We start from the raw sequence: 15,248 nt of genomic DNA, 5'->3' as shown, positions 1-15,248 counted from the left end.
CCTGTCTTTGGCAGATGCATCTTCAGACAAAGGTTATGATACTCCATTATAGGATGGCTTCATGACAAAGAGAGGACATGACTTTACAGCTAGCAGTTGCTGACCAGTAGGCAAGAAAATGGGTGTTTATGACACCCATTTACACCAGAGCTAATTGCGTGCACTATGAATGTAAATATCAGAGGAACAGATACTCTGCATTTGACATATTTTCCCAGTCTGACCAGGATGACAAATTGAACCTACATACATGAATATGTCAAACTCTCCTTGAATAACCTGATACTGTGTGGAGAAAGTGAGTGTTGTTGCTTGTCAGAGCCCTGCTCCCCAGAGGTGCACTCATGCTCTGTATTCAGTTCCTGGGCTGACACAAGCGCCTGTGTGACCTGTGGAGGTCAATGCCTATCTGTTTTTCAGCATCCCTTGCTAAAAATAACAAGTATTTTAGAAGGACTCTGCAAGACTGCTTTTAGGAAAAAAAAGCCTTTATAGTAGCACCACCTGCCCACATATGCAGTGTGGTGTTGATATTCAATCCCAGCATGCTACACATAAGTGGCATTGTGTTCATACAGTTATGGCTTTAGTTTTATTTTTTAGTTTCTGCTAAAACTAGGAGGTTGACAATCTTTTCTCAAATTTCTCTCTCTTTTTTTTACCCCCAGCAACCCCAATATTTGGCCTTCCAACATATTATCAATGTGGAACATCCTGTAATACTTCAGCAGTCTTGTTCTTTGTCATTGTGTCTGGTATTAGTGTGGTGAATTCTTCCCATTTCTTTATTCATATCTCGTGAATGTTGCAGGACTGATAACGTACAAGGCTCCCAAATCTGTTGCTGTACTATATCCTTTTTTCCCCAAGTGTTGTGTGCTGTAATTTGGAATGTAGTCATACCTGAGGCTTGGTTATGTACTTCTAACTTGCATCTTTTTATTGTATCTGTCTTTGCTTCAATGTCTTCTGTGAATGATTACCAATGACTATTCCTAAGGATGTTAAAATAGCCCAATTCCAAGAGTAAAGGTATGGGAGGGTACACTATAACTCCTCCTCCTGTGATGCTGAAATCACCTTTTTTCTCTGGAATGTGTTCAGAGGATAATAATGCTGGCAAATTTGTGGATGTATGTTTGGGGCTGGATTGTTAGTTCCCTCACCATGAACAAAGCCTTATTTCCCTTCACAGTGCCCAGTTACTGTGCAGTGTGATTTGCTCTGGGATTAATGTTCGATTGCCTTTTTCGGAGACTTAGCACAGAGATGGTTCTTTCTTGCTTCTTCAACAAAGACTCTTTAAAGAAAAATAGCAAAATGGCATGAGTTGATGACCTGTGCCGCGCCATGTTGGGATATATTTGGAAGCAGTATAGTTTAACTCTGTGATGTTTCTGTTATTCTGGACCTTTTCTTCATGCTTAAATTTTCACAGATACACAGACCTTTCTTTTGCTTTTGGCTTCGGATACATGACTGATACAGACACTGTGACAAGGAACTGCACTTTTGGGGGGACCTCAAAACTCCTGCTTGATTTTAATGTGTTAAACTTGCTTGATGGTAGAAGTGATGTGCCTCTGTCTGCATTACATTGGTATAGTGCATGTGGTTATTTCAGAATAAAAACACTTTTATTTTTCAGTGAAGACCCAGCCAAGTCATTTAACCTTGCATAGAAGAATGCACAAATTCATTTACCCTGCCCTTTGTTTTTCACAAGAGTGCTGAGGAGTGCTTTGAGTTCTTGCTCAAGACAGCACAAATGAGCAAGGACAGGTAAAATATTTAAATTTGGAAATTATAATAAATGTGAAATTATTATTTAACCCAAGAGTTCGTAAACATTGATAATTTTTGAGAATTCAAGGTTATTTTCTGTCACAGCGGATGTTCCTTAGCAATACCCATTTGCTGATTTTCAAACTTTTACTAGCTCAGTAAGGAAAAAAGTAACTAACAGATCAATTTGCTTTTTATCCTTTAGGACTGCCTTAAAGCTTGTCAAGAACAGATTGAGTCGGTGCTAGTAAGCAACCTTAGGCAAGTCCGGCAGCAGCAACAGCAAAGCAATCCTTCTAAGACGGTGGATGAACTGGACCAGGCCAGCACTCCCACAGATGTGAGAGATATCAACCTGTGAGGACATCAGCACAGAAAGTCATGCTTGCTCCCCCAGCCCTTTTATTTTTGTTATTATTTTTAGAGTGAAATCTTTTTTTTTTTTTTTTTTAATCTGCTCCCATATAGAACGTATTTAAAGTTCTTTTAGGTAAAAAAAAAAAAAAATACAAAAACTGAATAATGAAAAAAAAAAAACAACATTTGGCGCCCATGACGTTCTACAGAAGGGAATCCCACAATATATTTGGTAATTGCTATTTGATTATGTATAAGTGATATTAAATGCTTATAAAAGCATACAAGTAGCTAGATAAATGTAAGCCTGCATTTGTGGGAAGAACGTAGAGTATACTTGTCTGTGTATTATGACCTAGTGCATACACCCCTTTTTTAGATTTAAGAAAGGAATTGTGTGTGCGATTTTATGGCTTGACTAGATTGCAAAGCAATAGAAGAAGGGGCTAGGGCAAAGTGGGAAAAGGTCCCTGAAGCAATTGAACCATTTTGAATGCAGAAGAGATTTGCTGATCTGTCACCTCTGTTATTAGTCAGAAGTGTTTGTTGGATCTCTGTATGTTAGTTTTGTTTACTCTTGCTGTCTGTGGTAGCTGCTACCTAAGAAAGAAGATGCTTTATTTTGCCAGCCGGAAGAGCAGGTGTTTTTTTGTTTTGTTTTGTTTTAAATTCCCCTCTCCTGTCTGACTTTTTCTACTTTTCCTTCAGAAATGGTTCATTCTAAACACAGCAGCATCTTTGGCATAAGGGCAATCCTCTTTACCCAACTGTGGGCCAAGCCAAAGTTATCGAGTGCTCACGTTAGATGGGGGAAATGAACTGATAATTTCGACCAGTCGGCTAATCAGACCACCTCCGACCTTTGGATTGCAAGATGCAGTGGATCATCTGTCAAAAGCATTATATTCCTTTACAGTGCTAATGCTTCACATCAATGTTAACTTTTGGCAGCTCCTTAGCTTGGTGTAAAGACAATTAAATGATGCTCTGTCCATCTTCCTTTTTAACATATCCTCACTGTGTTAAAGAAGATGAGGTTTGGTATGATCCCTCTTCTGTCTACACAGCTTCCCCCACCGCCCCATCACACCTTTTCAGCATTTCAATAACTTTATTGATCCACAGTGAGCGTTATTATAAACCATTTCATTCGAAAAGCACTTTGAAAATTGTTCCTAAGGGATTAAATGAAATGGTTTATGACGATTTTGCCAAGGAAAAAAAAAAAAAGGAAGAAAAAAAAAGAAAAAAAAGAAAAAGTCACAAAAGCAAAGCATTATAGCTTTTTATAGTCAATATTTTCCAGTATCTGGTGTACTTTGTTAGTTGTGGTGTTGCTGGAAATACCAACACCTGCTTCAGATGACATTCCTGTCATGACATTCCGGATAAAAGCCTGACGATTTGTATTGTTCAGTGTCACAGAAGGATCTTAATACCACCTGCATGCTTATCCATGGACAATGAAAGAAAATTGCTGGTGCACAAGACACAAGTGGTAAACATCAAGGTGTGTGACTTGGAGTTTTATTACAAAGGTGTATTCAGTGTACTTGAATTTATTTTTCTGCTCCATCTATAAAGAAGAGGCATTTAGATGGCAAAGGAGTTGGAGCAATTTTTTTTTTTTTTTTGCACAATTGTATTAACAGTTTGCAAATATACAGAATGAAGCTGTTGGTTGAAATGTTAAATGTTTGCATTTTCAGACAAAAATCCAGAACGAACATGCTACTTCGAAGAATATTATATGAATGGACTCAGCTGTATTTGGCTAGATGAGGGTAGAAAATGGAGTAAGATTCTAAGGTTTTGTTGGTTTTTTGTTGTTGGTTTTTTGTTTTTTTTTTTTGCGCTGCTAAGAAGCTATGATTTGTTTCATTCTTATTCACATTAACAGTACTTAGCTGTATTGTTTCACTGAGTGTGCTGCTATTTTATAAACATTTTTATAATATATTATTTTACTGCTTAAATTTCAAATCCTGAAGTAGATGGTTAAGTGGAGATATGATGAGTTCTTTGATTTACTGGAAATGCCCTGTACAGGTTTTTTTTTTTCCTAATAGCGTGTTCATGATTTTTTTTATTTTATTTTATTTTCCTTTTATTTTCTTTCTTTCCTTTTTTTTTTTTTTCCTTCCTGATCACATTCTGCAAAGATGGTATACTTACCTCAGGTTTACTGGACAAGACAAAAATGGTTCCCATTTTCACAATACCTCACAACGTGACAGTTACTTTCTCCCCGCCGGGAGCCTCAGCGGAGCGGTCGGTGCAAGCGGCAGCTCTTGGGGCCTGCACTTTGGCCAGCGGAGCATGGTCGCGCCGGCTGCGTCGGGGAGAAATTGCAGCAAGCAGGGGCATTGGCTCCCTTTTGGTCTTAGGTGTCCTTTTCATAGTGGAAAAAATGCATTGGTCCAAGCGCCTGTCCAGGAGCATGCCCTGCGCCTCCAGGCCCTAATCCTGGACACATGGATGACATGCCTGTGGTGGCTGTGCACCTCCCTCCCAGCGCCCCTCCAAGCTGTCTTTGCAGCATGGTGGCCCAGCCCTTGGTGGTGTCTGCACAAGACAGGGTCCAGCACGGTGCTGCCCAGCCCCTGCAGGTTGTTAGGTGGGCAGCAGGGCAGCCACCGGGGTGGATGCTCTCAGAATCCTGCTGTTCAAAATGGCCATCGCTTTGTGGAGGATCAGGCCTGGCTGTGCCACTGCGCCCCAGTGGCCAGGTGCCAGCCCTCTGCCTGTCCCCTCAGGGCTCTCGGCTGTACTGCCCTGCAGCTCTTGAGTGCACCACAACAACTCACAATGTGCTCTTTAAGAGGTGTGGAGCAGAAGTCTCCCCCTTGTTAGGTGACAGTAACTGATGGTAACTGCTCTTTGCGAAGCGCGAGGGCCAAAGTGCTCTTCCCGCTGGTGGCTTCAGGGGCTGCAACAGCTTTGGGGGCAAGAGTGGTACCCTGCAGTTCGCTAGAGCAGGTTTCAAAAGGGACAAGCAGCAGTGTTGCTGGAAAATGGTAGGTGGATGGCTTTGTTCTGACAGTGGTGGCTTTTCACACTGAGAACATGTTAAACTCAGCAACTACATCACTCTTAGGTGATAGTTTTGTGGAAGCACCATGATAAGCAAGATTTCAGAACTATGTGCAGCGCACATATGAGGTAATGTTCCCTGACAGATCAGGTAATTCCTAGACAGTGTTTGCATGCACGAGTTTTTGCGCTAATCAATGTTGTTTCTCGGGGAAGTGCACCAGAGGAGTCTGTGAATCCTGAGCGAAATGCTACATACACATGCTTGGTGTTAGCAGAGCTGCATGTAGAAAGTGTGGGCACTGCATGCATCACACTCAGGTGCTTTGCTCCCCTTTGTTCTGCCAGTCAGCGTGGCTGAGTATAGGCAGGAGTAGTAGCTATGGTGCCTGCCCCTACCCTTGAAAATTATGGAAAGTTTTGTGGCATCTTTAAGACAGCCATCAGAACATTGGCTTCTTGGCCCGATGAAAACACAGGCAAGTCAGTGGACTGAAGTTTAGCGTTTTGCCCCATTGGGGTTTATTTGGTTGCAGGGGGGTGATAGCCCATCCCATGCCCTGTGGTGTCCTTGTCCCCTGTGGGGTTCCCCACCAAGGCTTCTCTTTGCTGTGTAACCTCTTATGTGGGTCCGTGTCCACTCACAGTTTCATAGGTTTCACTGGAAATCAGTGTAAGTGTTAACGTCCACTCACCTCACCATGGCACAAGAAGTGGGCACGGGAGTTGGGTTGGAAGTGGCGGCACCAAGTGGCAGCCCCTCATGTGGCAGGGAGACCCACGAGCTCACCACGAGTGCTGGGAGTGTTGTCCTCTGCAGTGATGTTCTTAAAAATTATGTGACATACTTGAATATGAACATTTTCACAGCAGCACCCAAACAAAAATACTGCACAGTACCCCTTTTAACAGATGTTAACATACTGTTATTGCAAATGAGGTGTAAGATTTCTCTCCTGAATTGCAGATATAAAAACTTCCTATGGATCAGAAATATATGTATATCAGAAATATATATATGCCAATATATATATATATTTCTGATTATACTTTAAAAGTGCTAAATGACTGGCACAACTGCTAAAACCATTTATGTCAGCTTTCTGTTGATGGTACTTTGATCTTCCCCTCCCACCCATTACTGTAGTGTAGGAGCACCTTGTAATTGGTTTATTTATACTTCCAACATGCTTGTGAAAGAGAAAAATACTGAGTCCCATTTTGATGTCAGTGATTTATTCTTGAGTAATTGGACATCTCTGTACTCAGCAAACCACCTGGCCACTGGATTTTTTCCACTATGTTTATTACCATGTTCTCATGTACCTCAGAAATCACTCTCAGTTGCACAGTTCCTGTTCTCAAACTTTTTTTTTTTTTTTTTTTTTTTTGCTTTAACGAGTGTGATGCCATATCAAGTCAGCTATTCTCTCACAATGTGCTCTTTAAGAGGTGTGGATGTTTATATGGTCAGGGGATGCTAGAAAGTGTGGTAGTAGACATGATCAATGTAAACAAAAGTATTTAGAAAGTATGTGAGATTGTTTTTGATGGATAAGACTCTGATACAGTGTAGTCTTGATTACCTTTTAAAAGGTCTTCTCTGTTCAGTGTTGTCATTTTTATTAATAACCCGTTGTTTTGACTAGTTTAAAGATGGTTTTAAGAAAAGTGTTTTGGCAGGATTAGGTATGCTGTATGGACAATAAACTCACCTTGACCTAAATTTACCTGTCTTGTTTTTATTCATTCATTCATTCATTGTGCAAAAGATGATGTGATTTTGGAGCTTTTTATCTGGATAGATCATGTTAGCAGGCATATAAAATGGGAACTGTTTAATGTTGCAGTCACAGAAGTTTTCCTCAAAAAAAAAGCATTATATGATTGCCTACTGTTCAAGGCAAATTCTGGCTGTTTCTTCCATGAAAAGGTCCAGGTGGATTTAAGGAGAAAAAAGTCCTAAAAATGGTAAATTGCTAGATTAAAACATTTTGTGGAAATTAAGTTGAGGTTGTGGAAAAGTGTTTGTAAGTACATGGAGTGCACATTTTTGCAACTAATTTAAATCTTATTTAAACATCCAGTTATTTGACATATTTTAAAGGCTACTGCAACATTCTGTAGTTTTTTTTTTGTATAAGCTTTGGGTAAAAAGTGAGGGAAAGAGAGGGGGTTTTGTGGTGAAACCAGTGGGAAGAAACAAGCCTCCATGAACTAAGTCTTCTTTAGCCTTTAACCAGGTGGCAAGACAAACCCTCTCTGTCTCTCCCATTTTCATCACAGCTCATGCTGGTGAGATCAACCTTACTGTGGGTTGACCAACTTCATGCGTAACATGTTTGGCCTACCCTAAGTCTCTCTTGCTCCACAACACTGTAAACAGGCACTGCCAAGACTGCCTAGTCTCTGTTGTAGGTGAAATTCTCCACTGCCATCAAGTAGTAGTGTGCTCCTTTCTAATGAATTTCAGGCTTTTGGGTGCCCTTCAGGAGAGCAAAGAGGCACTGAAGAATGAAGAAGTATTTGGGCAGACACTGGAGAAAAAGTAACACCATCATGAAATGAATAATGCTATAGACAAAAATAGCGAAGTGAAATGAAAGAAAAGTGAAGAGGAAAATGAAAGCAAGATGTATTGAACCGGGAGAAGGAGAATACTCAGAGGGAAAACACATGTTGCTAAAATGAAGTAACGTATGACATATATATGGGGGGAAGGGGGTCATATGTTTCTTCAGATATATATATTCATATATATATGAACAAATAGAAGAAAAAATCATGGATGGGATAGGAAATATGATGGAAAGTGTGAGGTATGAGTCAGGAGATAGAGCTCCTTCTAGTCATAATCACACAAATGAGAGCTGTGGTTTACAGCAAGGTCTTTTAAATCTTCCCTGGAAATTGACCTGTGAGTCACAGGTTATCTGCACCAAAGATTTTAACGCATAATGAGTCCTGTGTCCCTCTGGTACCACTTTAACTTGACCAACAATCTGTAGCATTTCTTGGGCCTAACTAAGGGCCAAAGAACTTGAACATGTGAGAGTTGTTCTTACACCTTCCATTTGTGTTTTGAAGCTCAAAGAGCCTGTCCTAATTACAGGTTTTACCAGATTATTTTTTTTTTTCCCTCTGTAGTGTCAACAGTAGTCCCCTTGAAACTTAAGGGATGTGCTCTGCAGCTTTGTGTTTTAGAGGTTTTACTAAAATTAGATTTAGCAAAGAAGAGATTTTCTGTGGTAGATCAAATAAATGTATATTTTCAAAATTAGTGGATGTAGTATGCAGAAGCTAAACTGAAAATAATTGGAAAAAAGCCTGTTCCCGTTCTTTAAAGAAAGCGGTCTGAATGCTGAGAAGCCACATACAATAGGGTTAAGTTCCATTATGTGGCCTGTGAAACTATTTTGTATTGTCATCTTCCTACCATCTGCAAACAATATCTGCCCATCATGATCCTATACGTTATATAAGGACAGCCTGAGGATTTTAAGGAGGGACCACAAAGCAAAATCCTGCTTTAAAGCAACTGCATGCTGGACTGCCTTTTATATTTAATAAATAAATAAATAAATAAAAATTAATTTGTCCATGAACTATGGAGCCACTTTTCATTCTGTGCTGCTCCAAAGAAGCAAAAAGCCCTATAAATCTAATGCAACCAGTACAAACAGAATGAAATTATATCCCTGCTAAAGACAGTGACTTCTAAAAAGTTCAGTAATTTTCCCACTAACCTCAGTTCCTTCTGAGTTATCATGAGTCCATCTTTTTCAATACAGAGTTAACCCCTGAGCATATCAATGGTGCTTTATCCTATTAAAATAAACATACATGACTGTCTAGGTCACTGAACCTCACTGCCAGCTGTCAGAGGCCATCAGCCACTATACTTTGTCTAGAAGGATGCACAGAATGTCTCCACACTGTATAAATTACAGTAATTTTCAAACCTACTGCAAATCAAATGTTTTGTGGGTAAAGAGCAGGAGAGATGAAGAGCAGGAAATGCTGTATCAAGCTCATGGACTGCTTAATAGCAATCTAGATAACAAGATAGAAAATATGTATTTTAATCTTATGTTTCACAGGGAAGAAACAGGCCAGGCAAGAGTATGGCCCTGCTCATGCAGGTGACTATTGCTGGTACAGGTTTGCAACAGTCTACAATTACTTGCAGCCATAAACATAAAGCAGTTGCATTCAGTTTTTAGAGAAATTATATTAGAGCATTCTCTGCACTGCTTTGCAAATTACAGCCAGCCAGCTGGCACTAAGAGAAAGAGGCTATGCTCTAGTTCTTTGCCCCCCACAGCACACTGAATCATTTCTCCCAATTAAGGGAAAGTTTATTTTAAAAAGACTGGGGATCCCTTTAGATCTTCTGAGAAAGTTGGCTACACCACACCTTGAACCTCCTTGAAATATTTAAAACAACAACAACAAACAAACAAACAAACTTCCATTTTTCTTAATGTCATGTTATATTTAAAAGGATTCCCAAGGGTGGTTCGCATTTCAGCTGTGTGTGGTTGCAGGGGCACAGGTACCACAATATTTTTACACTAAAATCAGGGGAAAACAGTGAAAATTGTGGGTATCTTATTACAGACACGTGCAGGGGAGAACATCAGGGCACTGTTCAGCACGGGCTTCGGGTGCGCTCTGTGGCTTCTGACTGTTCAGAGCTGAGTGGGGAATAGTAGTTCTCGGTAGCAGACACATTAAACCTAGACCTGTTAACTTAAAACATGAAGAGGAGTAAAGCTGAGGTATTTATAATGAGGTAAGAGCTCTACATGCCATATGCTTGGCAAGAGGGGCTGTTCTGTGTTCTGCTGCAGCCTGCTAGAGAGCGAGAAAGAAGCTGATGGGCAGTACAGTAAAAGGGAAAAATGTCTGTCTGCTTAAATGTCTGTCCTTCTGTAGAAATGATGTGGTGATAGCTCCATATTAATATTGATTCTTCTCTAAAAATAAACTGGGATGTTATTTGAGCTTGTCCAAAACATAACATGCAGAAACTACGAGAAGCATTAGGACAGAGCAGCGAAGGAGAGAGAGAAAGATCAACACACTGGTCACGTTTGGAGCTACAGTTGCTCAGATTGTTCAGTAATTCTTCTTAGAGCAAGACCTCTGTTTTGTCTAGCTGGAAAGTAACAAGCATCCATCTCTGAAGAGCAACAGATTGACCTTTTTGATGATTAGGGTTTTTCAGCACTCGAACAAAACTGTGAGCGGGAGGGACATAACCAGCTGGAGGATAAGGAATGAATCAGGACTATTACTCAACACTCCCAAACAAAAGTAGTTTCCCTCAGTTTTTCCAGCTTCCTCAAGTTTCTTTGGATTTGTGTCTTACATATGGCAAAGTATTGATCTTTCTGGAGTGCCCTGAGAGCATAATGCGTTTCCCCAATTTTAGGTATTAAGGTTTGGGCCTCACGTCATAGAAACTTGCAACAGTAATTTGTAAAATCTGGATGTGATTCTCCTTGATGGCTAGCAGCACTGGAGCAAGCGATTAAATATGTAATCTGAATGACATGCTGAACTCGAATGGGCAGGAACCTGACTTGGGCAGTAAAATCGAAAGGTGCATATTTCGCGGGGGCCGCGAGATGGCAGTAACGTAACTCTCACCACTGCAGCTGCTTGGAGCTCCTGGAGGAGATGCCGGGCGCTTCGCAGCCTTCCGGGAACCAAAATGTTTCACTGAAACTTCGCACTCACCTGACAGCTCGCCTGAACGTCCTCATCACCCAGAAGGCGTGCAAGCGTGCCCTGAACTGTCAGACTTCGGGGTTGGTGCAAATTGGGCTGGAGCGCTGCTGCGGGAGCACTGGATGTTTTCTGTTCGGCGGGACAGCCACATGGGCTGGCTCTGCTCCCTGTTTGCAGCTGGTATATATCACTGAAAGCCATCTGAAAAATAATTAAACACTTTCCTGAAGTTACTTTGCCATGAAAGCAATTAAGGTAGTTGCAGCAAAGGTACTACATAGCCATAGTCTCCAGCCTGACAAATTTAAGAACTGGTGAGAGCACAATCTCTGTGCTAGGATTCGACCAAGTCATGAATTTCTTTACGCCAGCATGTCCTTGAGAATTGTATTATGAAGCGAGAGGGGTGGGGGAGGAAAGAATTCTGCAGAAGTTCAGTCTCGGTTTCTCCTGGGCTGGTGAATTTGCCAGAGCAGGAAGGAAGATCAGCTTCTGAAATGATAAGTGGTCTGCAGAGAATACCACCCAGATGATGACTTCAATTTTGCATATTTTAACTGCTAGCTCTTCTTCTGAGGAGACAAATTTTCCTGGCCTGTTGATATTGTCTGGTGTTAGTGATGTGCAATCCATGTGATAATGACTTTACTACACAGTCAACATTTTTCTTTTTTTTTTTTTATTAGAATATTTCCTGTTTGAAAATTTTCAATTTCCAGCACCATAAAATATCATTCTTCCTAAGAAGAGTTCCTCGAAATACTGTTCCTCATTTGAGGAGTTTCTTTGTTTGTGCTAGCAGTTATGCTTTATAGACACTTTGCTTCAGTGGGTCAATTTAAAACATAAACATGGGGTCATGATCACAGGCTGACATGATATGCTACAGCAGAAAAATTACTGAAGAGGAAGAAAAGAAAAATAGGTTTAAAACACTCAGGAAAAATATATATATGAGTGTGCATGCTGAGAAGATGAAGAAGACAAGAGCAAAGATAAGAGTATTAAACAATGATAAAAGGAAACATTATCTAGTAGCTAAGCCATGAGTCTGTAAGTCAGAAGCCTCATGCTTTTCGAGCTGTTTTCTCACAAGCCCAGGCTATGGAACTTCAGACAAAGTCTCTTAAAACTTTGCCTGAAGAGTTGTCACTTTTGCCAAGGGACCTGTACCAAAACATGCATTTATAAGATGATAGACGATAACAGTGTTGACTCACATTTGTTTCTTGTACTTTTAAAACATGCTTGAAACACAGCTGGGGGCTTACCATCGTAGCAAAATGCAATTGTTTTGTAATGGTGTTACAATAGAAATAGGTCAGAGCTGAGTCATTTGGCACTGGATCATGTAAAGGCTAGACATGTCACTAATTTCACCCATTTAAAATGTCAGTTCTGAGGCACTACAGAAAAACAAGGTTATGCCACAGTACCGAAGGAAGATAAAAGGGGAATGAAATAGACCCAGTGCTGTATTAAACATTTAATTTATCATGTGGTTTTAAAATGCTAGAAAATGAAAGAATTATGTTTTAGTCTTCATTTATTTATTTATTTATTTGGGTGGGGGGTTAAGACATAAATTGGTTTCAAAGTTAGGTCAAATGTCTAGGCAACCCAGAAAAATTTCTCCAATAACTGATTTTTAGATAACATTTTTTCTTTCTGTTGTGAAATCCTAAAGCAAATACACTCAGCTCTCTGACCAACTAATATTTTGGTTAATTAGATCATCTGTAAACCATAAAACTTCAGCTTTCTGAGGTGAAAAAGATGATCTGTGGTTGGTTCTTTTGTAACTTTGTCCATTTTACCAGCAGTCAAGTCATTGTTCATTGCTTGTTACAAATCATCCTCAGCAAAGAGATTAAAATATTAATATTAAATACTATTTTCTCAGTCCTTTTGTGTTATTATAATTTCTTGGGTGTTTGTGTTCACCCTTAGGTGACTTCTCCATGTCTTTCCTTGCTTTTGGAAACCATAAAATACATATTACCTGTTATCCTACCCTATATCAATAACAGAGACATGATTTGACCAAATTTTTATAGTTAATTTCCCCAAATGACAGCATTTTAAATCCTTACTATTTCTGGCTAGTAGGACCTTTTCCTGGGGAGAATATCTTATTTCTGTGTTAATAAAAACACCTTCTATGTAGTGCTGTTGCAGTTTGCCAAAATATAAGTGTATTTTTTTCATGATTTTTTTTTTTTTTTCAAAAACAGGAGGTAAGGAAGGAACAGCAAAACAAACTTCTATTTTTCTAAAACTTCTTTTCTTTTGCTTTGCTCATCCATACTAGGAAAAGTGAAAGTCAGAATGGCAAACCCTAGCAACCGAGGAAAGAATCCCTTTACTCACACAGGGAACAATGCATAAGCAACAAGAATGTCAACTACAAAATGAAGATGCATCTTCCCACTAATGTTGTCAATTGGCCCAGAAAGAATACTACTAGGCAACAGAGCTGATTTATTTTATCTAGATCAGACGTCAGTTTTACTCTTAAGTCTGCAAACACCACTGTAATACAGGGCGTGGATAAGAAGTTGGTAGGTAGGTGGGTGGCAATGTTCAGTTTAGTTTTGCTCTCCTCTCTGCTCCTCTTCCCAGTTCCTCTTCTCTGTTATTTCTCAAGAATGATGGTGGCTGTGGAGCAAAAGTGGCTTCCATCCAACAAGTCAATCTGCAACGGTCTTAATATGAAATTCATCCAAGATTCTGGATGCCAAAATTTTATTCCACCAATCTCCCATCTAGATCCCAGGCACTGAAATGATTTGGGTAAATAGGGCCTGAAGAAGATCACAATCTGTCTCATTTTTCAGAAAATGTAGGGAGGCTTTGGACTGCATGAAAAGAAGCATGGACAGCAGTTTGAGGAAGGTGATTCTCCCCCTCTTCTCTGCTCTTACGAACCCTCACCTGGAGTACTGCGTCCAGCTCTGGGACCCCCAGCACAAGAAGGACATGGACATGTTGGAGTGAGTCCAGAGGAAGGCTGTGAGGATGATCAAAGGGTTGGAGCACCTCTCCTGTGAAGACAAGAGGGCTGGAGATGTTCATCCTGGAGAAAGCTCCAGAGAGACCTTATAATGGTGTTCTGGTACGTAAAGGGGGCCTGTATGAAAGATGGAGAGGGACTCTGTAGCAGGAAGTGTAGTGATAGGACAACGGGTAGCAGTTTTAAACTAAAAGAGGATAGATTTAGATTAAATATTTGGGAGCAAATTCTTCACTCAGAGGGTGGTGAGGCACTGGAAGAGGTTGCCCAGAGAAGTTGTAGATGTCCCTGCCTATGGCAGGGGGGTTGGAACCGGATGATCTTTAGGGTCTCTTCCAACCCAAACTATTCTACGACTTGTATCACACAAGACCAGGTTGGCTCCAGTTGTTGTGGAAGTCTACAAATGTGCCTATATCACCCACTTTTTTGCCTTGTGATCTGCCGGTCTGGAACAGTTGTTTTGAAACCAGCCCTCTCTCTGCTGCTGATCACTGAGAAAATATGATTTGGCTTCCAAGACTTTTAACCAAAACTTGTACTAAAGCATAATTTACCCACTACTGATACTACAAGCAAAGTCCTGTTGTCGATTAGTGTTCTTATTTTAGTTGATAGAACAAGTCTGAACATCAGCAAATATTGTGTCTTTTGAAACCTAATAAACTTAGTCAAGCTTCTTGTCCTAGAATCATGAGATTACGTGAAAATCAGTGTTTAAGATGAAAGCCACCCAATTATAATTGTAAAGTAAGAATATGTGCATTGAGACCTTAAATGATGTTTCAGACAGTATATGTCTTCAATTTAATTGTTATGGGGATTTGTTAAGAAGAAATATTCTACATCCGTAGCATTTTAAGGCCTGGTTGGCACAGCCCACGCCTCCGCTAGATGATGCACCTGCTGCCTGTAGAGCAGCCGTTCCCCTCAAACACACTTTCTCCTGCCAAACACAGGTTGAGCCCGCGTCTAACCCCACAGTCCCTGACAAACAGTAAGGTGATGAGCGTGCTGGGGCTCCCAACGTATTCCAAGAGGTGGAAAAAGCTCGTGGCTGAGGCACGAAACTGTGCCTCGGTGGCGCTTCTCCTTGCGGCGGGTTGTTGGAATGGAGGCAGAGGAGGTTTTGGAGGCAGAGAAGTTTTTGAGGAAAAAAAAGTTCGTATAGAAAGTGTATTTTTTAGAAAGTGTCTTTTTTTTTGGGGGGGGGGGGGGGGTAGGCTTTTGTTTATTGATTGATTGTTAAATTTATTTATTGATTGATAGATTTAGTGAAACGAGCCGAAGGCTTCCCTCAGGAGCCACCTTCCCGTTCCGCGCA

The 15,248-nt window shown here is 40.5% G+C and overlaps 1 protein-coding gene across 2 annotated transcripts in view; it reads left to right on the top strand.

Annotated features, from left to right (window-relative positions):
• Positions 1-6,901, top strand: part of CCND2 (cyclin D2) — a 41,631-nt gene extending 34,730 nt beyond the window's left edge. Inside the window, exons 6-7 of one of the 2 annotated variants that reach the window (XR_011088592.1) lie at positions 1,991-2,374; positions 2,851-6,901. Coding sequence is in view for 1 of the 2 variants with exons in the window: in XM_068654211.1 (XP_068510312.1) it covers positions 1,991-2,146 (156 nt within the window). In the remaining variant the exon portion in view is untranslated. Of the gene's footprint in view, positions 1-1,990 lie in introns of both variants that reach the window. The other variant, XM_068654211.1, reaches the window with a different exon arrangement.
• The last annotated feature ends 8,347 nt before the right edge of the window (positions 6,902-15,248 follow it).

Source organism: Anas acuta, chromosome 1 (assembly GCF_963932015.1).
Source record: "Anas acuta chromosome 1, bAnaAcu1.1, whole genome shotgun sequence".
Lineage (NCBI taxonomy): Eukaryota > Metazoa > Chordata > Aves > Anseriformes > Anatidae > Anas > Anas acuta.
This window is presented reverse-complemented; position numbering and strand designations above follow the sequence as displayed.